General features: G+C 36.3%; 1 protein-coding gene across 6 annotated transcripts in view; it reads right to left on the bottom strand.

Annotated features, from left to right (window-relative positions):
- Positions 1-828: 828 nt before the first annotated feature.
- The window catches only part of VPS50 (VPS50 subunit of EARP/GARPII complex), a 132847-nt gene continuing 119663 nt past the window's right edge, over positions 829-14012 (bottom strand). For 2 of the 6 annotated variants that reach the window (XM_025471357.3, XM_025471359.3), the window contains 6 exons: positions 12412-12560; positions 11310-11406; positions 10095-10253; positions 6025-6146; positions 3847-4036; positions 829-1540 (listed from right to left, as the gene is read on the bottom strand). In XM_025471357.3, the coding sequence (XP_025327142.1) occupies positions 1421-1540; positions 3847-4036; positions 6025-6146; positions 10095-10253; positions 11310-11406; positions 12412-12560 (837 nt within the window). In that variant the 3' untranslated portion in view covers positions 829-1420. Of the gene's footprint in view, positions 1541-1562; positions 3207-3846; positions 4037-6024; positions 6147-10094; positions 10254-11309; positions 11407-12411; positions 12561-14012 lie in introns of those variants that run through there. The other 4 variants (XM_049093544.1, XM_049093545.1, XM_049093546.1 and 1 more) reach the window with 3 other exon arrangements.

Raw genomic sequence — 14012 nt, 5'->3', positions numbered from 1 at the left:
GCTTGATCACATGCCACCCTTTGCCCTCCACTTCAGCATCTCAGTTCCTGTGATAGGAAGACTCACAGAGGACACAAGGCCTGTTTCTCATGAGATGATGCTTCAGAATTCTGTGAGCTATTCATGTTACAGGTTATACCCAGTAAACCTGTACCAATACCACACAAATTTAAGAGTCTTCTACTCTCCAGTAACAAAGAACATGCAAAAAATTCCTTATCAGACAGTTGGCAGGAGTGCATGGGAAACTGACTTTTATGTCATATATGTTGATAGATCTCTGGTTTCAAAGCAAAGTACACAGTTACTAAAAACTAATTAACTGAGTTCCAAAGTTTATTCCTTGCTAGCTTACATTATTTTACGTCTGTGATACAAAGCAGATATCTAAGTAAGGTGAATATATGATCATAAACTTATGCTTGACTATTATCAGTTCTTTCCCTAAGTCAGCTAAACCAGGTTTTCCCGTCCTAAGACAAAAGCAGAATTCAAAGAGAGCAACGCTTATGTGAAAAAATGTCCCACATTTTAAAAAGGAAGAAAGGAAGGAAGGAAGGAAGGAAGGAAGAAAGGAAGGAAGGAAGGAACTAAGAAAGAAAGGAGGAAGAAAGAAAAAAGAAAAGAGAAAAGAAAAAGGGAAAAAAAATCCTATAATCACTACTCTAGGTGCTACTCAGGCTCTGAAAAGATAGACGAAACTACTTTTCACCACTGGTACCAGGACATAAGATCATTAAAATTAGAACACAACGAAAAATTCCATTACAGTTTCATAAACTCTGCTTGCTGTGGAAAAATATCAAAATTTAGTCTCACATAGGCAGATCATGTTAGAGTATAGTATTTATTCAATTTCATCATTTATGATCACTGTTATAACCAAATTAACCCCAACATAAACTCTGACATTTAAAAACACAGAGAACATACTGATTTTTCAACTATTTTGCTTATGTATACTTTTCAATTTTCATGCAGAGCTCATAATTAGGAGATGCTATACATAAACCCTCTCATTTATATATTAAGAACCAAGTAGAGAGGGCAAAAAATATCAACATAAATTCATTCTCCAAGAACTGCCCATGGATGTATTATTATCACTAAGCATATACTTACAGTATATTCCTCAGTAAAATGTGTAATTGTAGTCACAGAACAATACTTATGACAAGGCAATAATATACTTTCAGAAAAATAATACAACAAATGAGACTTAAGAGTTGAAGAGAAGGACCAGAGCATATAAAAGTCATTTCAGAACACCACACAAATTTCAGTGTTTTCCACTTTCCAGTTGGAAAGTACATGCACAAAGATTTCTTAGCAGACAATAGTCAAGAGTGCATGAAAACTGGCTTTCATGTCATATGTGTTGAGAGAAGATCAATGCCATTGAGAAAAAAGAATGTATTCTTTATCTTTTAGGTCTGTCTATATCATCTATAGCAGCGAGGAGTTTTTGTCTTGCTTTCTTATTGATATGAGATCCCAGGCAAACATTTACCAGATTGGTCAGCTGCTTCGTTGAATATTCCTGCTCGAGGTACATTGGGGGGGCGAGGAGAGAGAAAAAAAAGATCCAAATTTAGTACACTGAAAGACATATTTGACCAATGCACAGAAAAGAACACGCAGATATTTAGTTTTCAGTGGACAGTGACTGAGCACTACAAGTCAGTGAAAAGCAGGGGAAATCATACTTTGAGACATGGAAGATAAATTGTTTACTGAGCTGTAATAATCATAAGGACACTGCAGGACACATTTGAAACAGAAAGGAGTAGTTTCTTCAATATGGCAAAATAATCTGCCGTGCCTATGCTTTTGTTACTTTTAAGACCAGACACTTTATGCTTGTTTCTGTGGCAGTCTTTATTAAGTTATTAAAATATACTGACCTCTCAAATTTTTAAAATGCTACTAAGTAATTATTTTCTGGCACTCTACATTTTGCAAACATTTTAGGCGAAAGAAAAAAATCTCTAACCACAGAACAACTTTTCTAAGATATGACAAATGAGTAGAGTAACCAGGATCAGAAAGTTACTGGCTTTTAAACCCTCATGTTGCCATTGTAGCTAGTAAGTAAAATTAAGACTATGTCTTTTATGCTGTACAAATCTATTTGGTTCCCAAATTTCGGATAATGAGTTGTTAGGGTAAGAATGAATAAGGATTTACCAGAAAGGTTTGCATATTGATCTGGTTCTGGAGGATGAACAAAAAGGGTTCAGACATGGAAACAGAGTTCTATACTACCATCTAATAAGAAAAGTCACCTGTTGTCATTGGAGTTATAACCACTAAACAGACAATTTCAAAATATGAAAAAAGGTTCATTTTAAAAACTCAGAAAGCTACTCAGTTTCTGTATCTGAGCTCTGAGAGCATCTGGTAGCATCTAGTAAATTCTCTTAATCAGTCAGCATTTAACAAGTATCCACTGTCATCAAGCACTGGGCTAGACACTGTCTTAGAAGATGGGGGCAGTCGGCTCCCAAAAAAATTTCACTGAATTACAAATACCAGTTAAAGTTCTCATAAGATATTAAGCTAAAAATTTTGGTTCACTATATTAAGAGAAAAAACTCAAAAATGGGGATCATTCTTGCATCAAATAACATATGTCTAAGACCTATGCTTTATCCCCTTGGTTACTTGTCCTTTTTCCCCCAGACCCCTTCCACAGGAGTGACTTCCAAGTGTTTACAGCTTACTTTACTAAATGGATTCCAGCAACATTCAGCAGTCCATCTGTTCCTGGTTTAGTATTCTGGCTTTCAAATGTCAGAAGTCAATGGGACTAAAATGGATGACATTTTTCTCAATTCTGATGTACTGATAAAAATCATTGAAAATAATATGTACATTTCTACTTTGCTCCTAAGGATCTGGAACTGACCTACAGTGGGCACATTTACACAAAACTCAGGCTAATATTCATTTCATTTCTCTAGAGTATTAAAATCAGATAGGATGAGGCTGATAAGGCAAATATAAATAATTCCTTATTTCCTTACCCAGATGAAATAACAATCTACTTAGCTTTTACCCATGATGTTTACAGCATAAGTAAATGTGATCACTAGAGTTAGTGAAGGAATAAAACTAGGTGATAATTTTAGTACTTGCCATATTTTCTTTTCTTTTTTTTTTTTACTTGCCATATTTTCATTTTCTATCTCCACATATTGCCTTACCTAGACAAACAGTAGAACAATCATATAGGAAAGCTCCCCATATTGAGCATGCTCTGGTGAAATATGTTGCATTAAACAATGCCAAAAATTCAGCATCTTAAATAACACCTAATAAATAATATTTTTCTCTACTTATCTATATATCCACACAGAAGAAAAATGACCCCATCTATACTCAAGGTAAAATCTAACGCAGGAAGAAGTTAAATTTAGTCATTTAAATATTAATACACCTAATCATCACTAATACATGTCAGTATGATGCCAATTCATTGTTGAGGACCGTAAGATTTAAGTTATAGAATAGACATTAGCTTGTGAATCACAAGACAACGTTGCTGTCTTCAATTTGTCTTGATGTTAACCAATGCCAGGCTTTTCCCACAACACAGCTGCAGGATAAACACAGCTAAAGTTCAGGCTCTGGCTACCTTTTCAGATAATTACTGTTGCAGTTTGGAGAGGTCTCAAAAGGATTTGATTATGCAAAGGGCATTGCATAGACACAGTGCAAATATGGTAAAGAATCAGCTGTTGCTTTACACTGCACTCTCACGATTTTGAATTATATAATACAGCAGACAAGAACAGCACAGAGGAAAAGGAATAGAAATCCAATGGACTGCTTTCCAGCTCTCACCCTGTGCTCTTTGATCCAGCGTTCCATGTCATTCTCAGTTAGGTAGTAGGCTTTAATATATGTCTCCACAAATTCTTTATCAGGAATGGGTCTAATATCTGTTAGTTTTTCAAGTTTCATTAAAAACTGTTGAAAATCCAATTGCATCAGGGCACGACCCTCATTACTACACTTCTTGACGTTGGCATATCTAAGATATACAATAATAATAATAAAAAAAACAGAAATGATAGGATGGAAAAAGAAATCTGTAGGTACTTAAACTCTATTTTAACCCATATCTCGACAGATTCTCCAGAAATGAGAGGATTATAGGAAAAAGAGCACAGGAGTCTTGTGTTAGAAGGACTGGGTTCAGCGGGGGCCCCAGCACTCCATACTCATTTTACCAATGGGGCCTCAGCTTCCCCGTTTGCTAAGCAAAGAGATCCACTAACTGCTTAAGTTTTTGGCTGCTCTACAGTTCTCTCCCCCTGTCAATTAACATAATTATCTGTAAGAAAGTAAAACTGGTATTCCCGGAAATCTGGCTGCCAAGATTATTTATAAAAACTAAGCTATGGGGATCCCTGGGTGGCGCAGCGGTTTGGCGCCTGCCTTTGGCCCAGGGCGCGATCCTGGAGACCCGGGATCGAATCCCACGTCGGGCTCCCGGTGCATGGAGCCTGCTTCTCCCTCTGCCTGTGTCTCTGCCTCATTCTCTCTCTCTCTCTGTGACTATCACAAATAAATAAAAATTAAAAAAAAAAAAAAACTAAGCTATGAACACTCCAAAGTAATCTTAGTTTCATAAAACTGTTCAATATTGTAACTGCTGGATGCAGAGGAAACAAATGCAGTAATTCCCCCATGAACAGTCAGCTAAACCTAAGAAATGTGTGAGCATATAAGCAAAAAAGGGACATACATAACTTGTCATACACTTTATAGACTTCTTCTGACACCCCACACTCCTGAAAACTGTGTGTTCTAGGGTAGAGTAGTAATAAGAATGTATTAACCCTAAGAGTACAACATGTGATTACTCATAAGTCAGTGCCTCAATCCTTCAATAATAGAAAACATGGAGAATCCAACCCTAAGAATTAGGCACTTCCCCTAAGGAAATTTGCCAGGAAGCTAAAGCACATATTATTTGAAGTGATCAGGCTTCTTCTTCTTCTTTAATAAAAAAGTATTTTGCACAGAAATATAACATTATTCACTTTTCTACTTTATTAAACAAATTTATTAAAAATACTTTTCAGTCATGACTATTGACACTGAGCCATTCTGTGATTTACAACGCTGTTGGTTTCAAAACAGAGTGGCAAAAGTGTTGGCGGCTTGTCACTGTTCACCTCCCCACTCTCTAATACCTTCTTCTTTATATCAAAGAAGAGCTTAAAAGAAATCAGATAAACGACAATGTGGAAATTCAATTGATGTGCAATTCCAGACCACTATGAACAGTCTTTGAGACTGCAGCTTGCTTTCCAGCAAGCTTTTATAAGCTTTCTTATATTCTAGATGTAAGCCTGGTCTCTGAGTAAGTGGGAAAATTAGTACTGATAGATCTTTAAAGTCAACATATGAAAGATTTATACAGTTTATAATGATATAATGATACCACTAACAGACAGTGGTTATGAAGCCTGATTTTGCCATCAGAAGTTCATAAACCTTCTTGGTGTTGGAAAACTATGTGAACTTAGACAAGTTATTTAACCTCCTTGATTTTCTGAAGCAAGGTTTTCTCCTTGAGAAAACAGAGAATAATGGTTCCATCAAAGAGTTTATGTTAGGGTTCAGTGATAAAATCCTGTGAGGTATTTGATCCAGTAAATGACACATGGTGCTCAATAAATGTCATGGATAATCATCATCATAATAATTATATTATAGGTAATAATAACTATTATGAGTTTAACTTTCAGATAACCATGAGATGCTACTTTCTACACTGCTCTACTAGGTGGTTCTAGGTAACCACCTAGAAAAGAAAGCTCAGATGGAGAAGGCACACTGGGGTATAAGGGTTCTTCAATTATATTCTAAAGTCAAACCTCAGTTATTACAGGATTGTCTGCTATCTATGACTTTCTCTACCTATTATCTCCAATAATGATAACATGCAATGTTTTCTATGTATTATGCTTGATCATTGAAGACTCAGATAATGCTTTCATGAAAACTTACCCTTCCACAATAGTTCTGTTGGCCAGCCGTATACAGTGTTCCCAAAGTATATTAGACACGGGCAGAGGTATCCGAACTCTCTTAGAAACCTCATTTAACCTCCTGTTAAATTGCTCAAATTCCTAAGAAGACAAAAATCATGGCCATATGTGAATATAATTATAATGTCACATTGCTTTCCAATCTTACCAGCAAATAAAAAGATTTAGAAAGACTCAGAATCAAACCAAGTAAAACAAAGAGAAAGCAAAAGGTAACTTGAACTTAGAATGAAGAGGGTTTTTTTTTAAGTATATCAAATTGAATAAACTATGTTGTGATACAGAGTATACTACATTTCATCTCAAAGGAGATATATATCATTAACAGATTAAACAATGCTAACATGTTCAAATGCTTCTTCATCTAAAATTTTTCCACAACTGTCGGCATGGATTAAAAGAGCGTAATAACCTAACATGTCTTTAAAATTATCTTCAAGAAACCCAGGTTAAAGAAATATTTTGATAAGCTTTCAACTCAGAGTGAATCATGAACCATTTGTAATTTAAGGCTATACTCACTCCTTAGAGAACAATTGGATAAATTATCCTCTTTCCTACACATTCTTTACAAGTAAATATATTATTATATTCTGAATGATTTGAAAGTCATATAATAGCTGCAAATTTTAAATACAGGAAATAATAAAACAAAATACTTCCTGTTTCCTACAGGAAAACTGAGTATTTTTATTACTTATTAGTAACTTTTATGATACCACTCCACTAAAAATAAAAATATATGAAACTAACTTAGACAAATCCTAACAATTACATGAGAGCAGGGCAGCCCAGGTGGCTCAGCGATTTAGCGCTGCCTTCAACCCAGGGTGTGATCCTGGATACCAGGGATCAAGTCCCGTGTCGGGCTCCCTGCATGGAGCCTGCTTCTCTCTCTGCTTTTGTGTCTCTGCCTCTCTCTCTCTGAGTCTCTCCTGAATAAATAAATAAAATCTTAAAAAAAAAAAAAAAAAAGAAAGCAAATGGTTTACCCTTCAATAAATGTACTTCTAGTTTCTTTGGACTATTATCATCTAAATACATTAATTTACAAAAGTAAATGCTATCGACCCTTCCTTAACAATACGTTTCGGCAGCCCTGGTGGCGCAGCGGTTTGGTGCCGCCTGCAGCCTGGGGTGTGATCCTGGAGACCTGGGATCAAGTCCCGCATCGGGCTCCCTGCATGGAGCCTGCTTCTCCCTCTCCCTGTGTCTCTGCCTCTCTCTCTGTGTCTATGAATAAATAAGTAAAATCTTTAAAAAAAAAAAAAATACGTTTCAAATAAATTTAATAGGTTTAAAAATGAGATTTTTTTTCTTTAGTTTCCTCAGGACAGCAGCTACACAATGCTTAACAAGTCAAGACTGATATGTGTTCAAATTCTCTAATAACATACCAGAGGGAAAAAAATCTAATATAATCATCACCACTCAAGCTACCACATGATTACTTATTATCCTTTTCCTCTTTTGCTAATCACAATTTTTTGATGATTTATTTTTGACAGTTAATTGCTTTTAATTATATGAAAAAGTGAATTTTAAATCCACTAAGCTTACTTTTGAAAATCAAAGTTAAATAAGTATCTTTATCCTCTTCATGTTATGAATCTAGTAGAACACTAGTATTTGCTATTGCATTTATGCTTCACTGCAGTAAACTCTGCTTTAGATTTCCAGTCACGATTCAGTATTTTCCACTAATATTTAAAAAATAAAGTTATATCCTGGACCACCTGGGTGGCTTAGTCACTTAAGTATCTGCCTTCTGCTCAGATCAGGATCCCAGGGTCAGTGGGGAGCCTGCTTCTCTTTCTTCCTCTTCCCCTCCCTCTCACTCATGGTCTCACTTTCTCTTTCTGTCTTAAATAAATAAAATCTTTAAAAAATATAAAGTTATATGTTAACTGTAAACAATGTCATTCTACTCATTGCTAAATTAAATGTTCAAGAATGCTTGTTAAATGAACAATAAAAACACTTCATTTTACTTAAGATTTTTGGAGGCCAACAAATGCAGATTGCTTTTTACCTAAAGGTTTAGACTTGGAAAAGTAATAGCATGAATAGAAGTTATATAAAAGCTTTCTTAGGAAAGAAGGTTTGAAACTCCTAAAAACTGGGTTCATGTTAATAATCTGAATAACATTGGTTCTTTCTTACAATATTAATGTTTCTTATAATTAAAAATAACGAGGGGCACCTGGGTGGCTCAAATTGGTTGAGCATCTGACTCTTGGTTTTAGCTCAGTCATATCTCAGGGTTGTGGGATCGAGCTCCGTCCAGCTCAGTGTAGAATCTGCTCGAGACTCTCTCTCTCTCTCTCCCTTTCCCCGCGTGCACACATACACACACACACTTTCTCTCTCAAGTAAATAAAATCTTAAAAAAAAAAAAGAATAACCAAAGCAAGTAGGCTCCTTTAGAATACATATTCACTGAGTGCAGAAATCTTTCTTCTTGCATCCCTATGAGTACCATGGTTAGCATGCCATTAAAAATGAAATCAACTTTTCAAAAACAAAATTGTTTAAAAAAAAGATGCATGATTATTTATAAATTATATTTGTATCACATTCCAAATTAAAATTCCCAATTGAAATATCATGGGGGTCCTAGAAATCAAAGTTCTCCCAAGGTGGCAATTACAGAGCACCTTTGTCACTCACCCCTCAGACCTGACACTAACCCCTAGACACTGCTAACTGATCTTCCACCCTTAGTTCCCAAGTCTGGGGACAACCTTGCAGTCTCCATCACAGAGCTCAAAAAGGTACCAGGCAGAGAGATGAATTCCACTGCTGTTTTTTTTTTTCTTTTAAGATTTTATTTATTTATTCATGAGAGACACAGAGAGAGGCAGAGACATAGGCAGAGGGAGAAGCAGGGAGCCTGATGCAGGACTCAATCCCAAGACTCTGGGATCATGACCTGAGTCAAAGGCGGATACTTAACCACTGAGCCACCCAGGTGCCTCCTGATATCTATTTTGATCTTTGGCTTTGCTTATTGGTTTGCAAGTGTCCCCAACTACCATCTGTTGCCCTGGACTAAGCAAGTAAAAATGTTTGTGTGAACAAGATAAAAGTCAGGATCTTAAGAAGGGCCAATTTTCTTTTCACTGACAAATATGAAAAATAAGACTTTTCTGAAAGCAGTTTTCATCTCCTCAGATGCTCTTTCCTCACCTGACATACACATGGCTTATCTCCTGGCTTCCTTCGGGCCTCTACCCAACTCTCACTTTATCAGAATCCTTTTCTGACCACACGTAAATAAACAATATTGCCCCTAACCCACCCCCTGCCACTCTCTATCCCTCTTCTGCTGCTTATTTACTTGTTTACAGGACTATTCATTATCTGACATATTTTATCATAACTTGTTTCCCTACTGGCACATAAATTCCTTGAGGGCATGTAAGTTCCTTAATTCACAACTATGTTGTCAGCACCTAGATCAGTGTATTGCACGTGTCAGGTGATCGACAAATATCTCCTGATGCATAAATGATTAAAAAAATGTACAATTCTTCCCAGAAAACTTTTATTTTATTTTCTTTTATTTTTTCCCAGAAAACTTTTAAATGTGAGTTTTAAATGCAAAAATTTTGCATGACATGTTGCAAAAGTAATGTGATTTCTGGAAATAACAACAACACCACCGAATCATCAGGGGCCTGGTCTCTTGGTAATAAATCCATATAACTACAGATATAACTTCTAATAAATAGAAATATCTCTTGTCATCATAGCCATCGTTATTGAAATTACTTAATATGAAAGTCAGCCAAGGCATGCCAATCAAACTCTAATTCAAGACAGGATATTAGTGAGCAAAAACAAAAAATTTCTTGGGTCTTAAAGAACACAAAATTCAAAAAGCAAATCTGTTCCAATTCAGGGGCTTTAATATCATGATGTTAGAGATGTAGTAACTATAATCTCACTACTTGAGAGCAAGTACAATGACAGGAATAGTTTTCCTGGTGGACTCATCTTTAACAAAGGCCTTTCTCGCGTACTTGCCTTTAGCAGTGCATCTACATAGATGTTGTGCTGTGACATAATTTCTTTTACATCCCACTTCACATTAGCCATTAGGAGCAGCATCTGTTCATAATCAATAGCTTTACCGGCTACGATCCAATAAATTGGTTTGCGTAGTTCACTGGCAGTTGAAACTGTCTGAAATAAATTTCACAGAAAGGAAGACAAATATTTACTAAAAGTATCAAATTTATAAAAAATATTTTATGCCTATTTCTAGCATACATCACATCTAAAAATAAAATATATATACTATATATCTTGAGATTTAAATTACGAAAACACTTTTGTTTCTCGGCAAAGGTCTCAGAAAACATAATTTTTAGACATACAACCAACTTGAGGCCACTGATAGCATAACAATAAAAGAACCGTGGATTTTTCAGAGATGAGCAAATATTTCTCATGTTTGTTTTTTTTTTTTTTTTTCACTTCTCTCCATTTCCACTCCAACTGTCCCATCTCAAGATTTCATCATCTCTCAACTGTATTTCTGTAGGATCCTTCAAGCCGGTCTCCCTGCCTGGAGGCCTGCCATCTACTGCTGCCAACCACTCTTTCTAAAACACACTGTCACACCACTTAAACTGTTTCAGGTCCTCTGGGACCTTCCCAGTACTCTCAAAATAGAGTCCACCTCCTGGCTGAGAGCACCATGACCATGCGGCTCCTGCTTTATTACTCCAGCCATCTCTAGCACCACTAGCCCTCTTCTCTGCTGTGACAATCAGAGTTTTTTTCCCCTCAGCCACTTACATGCACCATGCTTTCGCTCACTGGCTGGTCTTCACAGAAGCCATTCCCTTAGTTTGGAATATATTACCAATGTAGCTGGCTGCTCGGTTTAAATATCCTTCCTCTAGACAGTCTTTCTAGGCAACCTTTTCCTCCCTTCCTTCTCCAGCCAAGATTAAATACCCTGCTGCTGTTTCTTTCCTCTTATCATACTTTATTGTAAATAGTTTTTTTTTAATTGTAAATAGTTTTAATGGGTTCTCTCTCTCTCTCTCTCTCTCTCTCTCTTTCTCATTAGACTAAAAGTTATGCAAGGTACTCAGGAAGTATTTAATACAAGAATTCATGAGTGAATAAGCACATTCTAATCATTCTCCTGGAATTTGGAGACTGGTCATTAGTGAAAAAACCCAAGATAATGTGCTCACAACTGAAGTGACATCCAAGAGTATCTCTGACCTGAGAATAAAACTGCTGGAGAAAGGGCTTTTTGACTGCAGGCATCACAGCATCCAGATGAGGCTGAAGGAACTCAAACTGTTCAGCCAAGAATACCCTAAAGGGAATAAATAACCCACCATGAAAGCAAAGTGCAGGATCCACAGCCTGTTAATACTTTTATATAAGTAATCATTAAGATCTCTAAGCAAAAGTTCAACCATTACAGTTCTTTTCCACTTGAGTGAACTATCTGGTAGTAGCTCATTTACAACCTACACGGAATGTGAGCAGAGGTGGAAGAAGGGTAACTTCCAATCAACTGCTCTGGGAACCACACGGTGCAGAGCTATGCTGTTCTGCAGGCAACACAGGGGCACAGACCACATGAAAGACTGAAGAAGAAATACAACAGTATTGTTTGCAAAGATTTCCTGTAAAGGATCCCATTAAATTATAGAGAACAGATACTTGAATTCACAGATTTAACATCTGGCATTTCTTATAAGTAACCTCATGCAACCAACCGTAACTTGGCTGAGACATACATGTGAACTTCCGGTCAGGAGGCTGGTGTGCAAGAGTGTAAGTCATTTGCCCGGAGGACTGCCAGCAGCTGCCCTGTTTTTCCCTATGTTTTGTTATGTACACAAAAGCTCTTAAGTTTACTGGACTACATTTTATGGAAGATCATGCGCTTCACCCGTATTAAAAATTGGAGGATTTAATAAAGGTCAAGAAGCATTCTTGCTGATGTGAAGGGCTGACTATATTTAACACTAAACTGACAATGTAACTAGTTTCTTCAGAATCATAATTTAATAGGAAAATATAAAATATGCTATAGTTTGTTTTTTTTTTAACTTTTAACTTTAAAGCATGGATCATGTTGCTCAGGACTGAAACCTAAAAGATTTCCTTTCTTCCATATATGTAACTGAAAACCAACCATGCAGTTTTAAAAATCGATTGGTAATCTATTTTAGGACACACTCCTCAGAAATACATTAAGTGACACTCAGAAGTGGAAGATGGATAAAGCTAGAAATCTAGTTTTACAATGCTTACTTTTATAACTTTTCTTAAATACTTAAAGGCAAAGCAACTGTTTTTAAGAACTTACAAGGATTCTGTGGCTACCACTCTTTCCGCCAGCCCATATAATGTATCCCCAGATGTCAAAACCACTAGGTGACTGAGGTGTGGGCTTGGTACCTTCTCTTTTCTCTCTTCTGCTGCGGTAAGGGTGGCGGTAGGATCAGCTGAAACTTCCTGAAATACAACACACAGCCTGAAATCAAATCTAATAGCAATAAACCATGTGGTTTTATAAAACTGGACCTATAATTAAAACACTTTTAGGCATACATGTTAATTACATTTAGTTTCTCTTCTTTCTTTTCCTTCTTTTATATTTTCTAACTGCTGGAAATTTTCTTTTTATACTAAGTGAAAATGATCCAGCTCCACGTGCTATTATCTGCACATGACCTAAAATTGGCCAACACAAGCCATCTTTATGAATTGGCAGATGTTTTATAGAAACAATAGTGAGATGCCCCTCAGGAACCTGTAAATGAGAAAAGAGAGCCTCTGGAGGATTGAGCTGGTACATTCCAAAATTATGATGTGATTAACCATTTCACATCCACACTTTAATCAAGGTAACTTTGGTATAATCTCAAGAAGGCAGGACTAGAATGCATTTATAAACTGAAACTGACCTAACTGCATTGTAGGTGTCTGGGGCCACATTACTAATGGTTAATGAGAATAAAAGAAAGGGATGCCTGGAGAGCAGAGTGTATTGAGCTTTAAAAGATCTTCCAAGAAAACTGTGGAACAAAAATTGGATACAGACAAATCTAAAAGTATACAAAATGTAAATTTAGATTATTTCTTAAATCAATTACATAGTCACACATCTCTAACACTTGCCTTATAAATGAAAAAGACATCAAATGCACAGGACTCTGGAAGCATAACAGGTTTATAAATTTAGCAAAATGGAATTAAAACATTGCAAAACTTCCAAGTTATAAAATACTTTTATTCTTCTTTAGTTTTTTTTTTTATATCCTATCTTCTACTAAGGATATTATTTCTCTTCAATCTCTAATTACTTAATTAGCATTTAAAAGTTTTTTGGGGAACTGTACTTTCTCTAAGGGAGAATCAAGATAAGGAAGCTATGCAAGTTAATCAATGTCACTGCTCCATTATTTACTTCCTTCTACTAAAACAGAAATCACCCTCTACTGCATACACACACACACAATGTCACAAAATTTCATACTGTTTGGTACCAACTGGTTGCCTGTGCTATTTCATTTAATGCTGGTGGTTATGTAATCACTATCTACCACACTACCCAAGTTAGAAACCCTGGATCATTCATGCCTCCCCACCCTCATCATGCCTAAACACACACTCTCCTTTGTTTCTTCCCCCGTCACTGGAGCTTCAGGACCAAGGCCCCACAGCATTCTTAGCAGGGTTAATAGTCCCTGAACTGAGACTTTTCCCTCTGGCTTTTCCTATTTCTACTTCACTCTGCACACAGTTCACTGGCTGATCTTTCTAGAATATCCAAGTGGTCCTTCTAAAATGAAGATATGATCACACCACTCCCCAGTTTAAGTCTCAATTAATTATCCATCCCTATGGACAAAAGTCTAAACTTGTCACCATGATATTACTCCTCTACAGTGATACCAGCTACCC

The sequence above is a fragment of the Canis lupus genome, chromosome 14 (genome assembly GCF_003254725.2).
Source record: "Canis lupus dingo isolate Sandy chromosome 14, ASM325472v2, whole genome shotgun sequence".
NCBI classification, from domain to species: Eukaryota; Metazoa; Chordata; class Mammalia; order Carnivora; family Canidae; genus Canis; species Canis lupus.
Note: the sequence above shows the minus strand (reverse complement) of the source record. Positions and strands in the feature narration are given on the sequence as shown.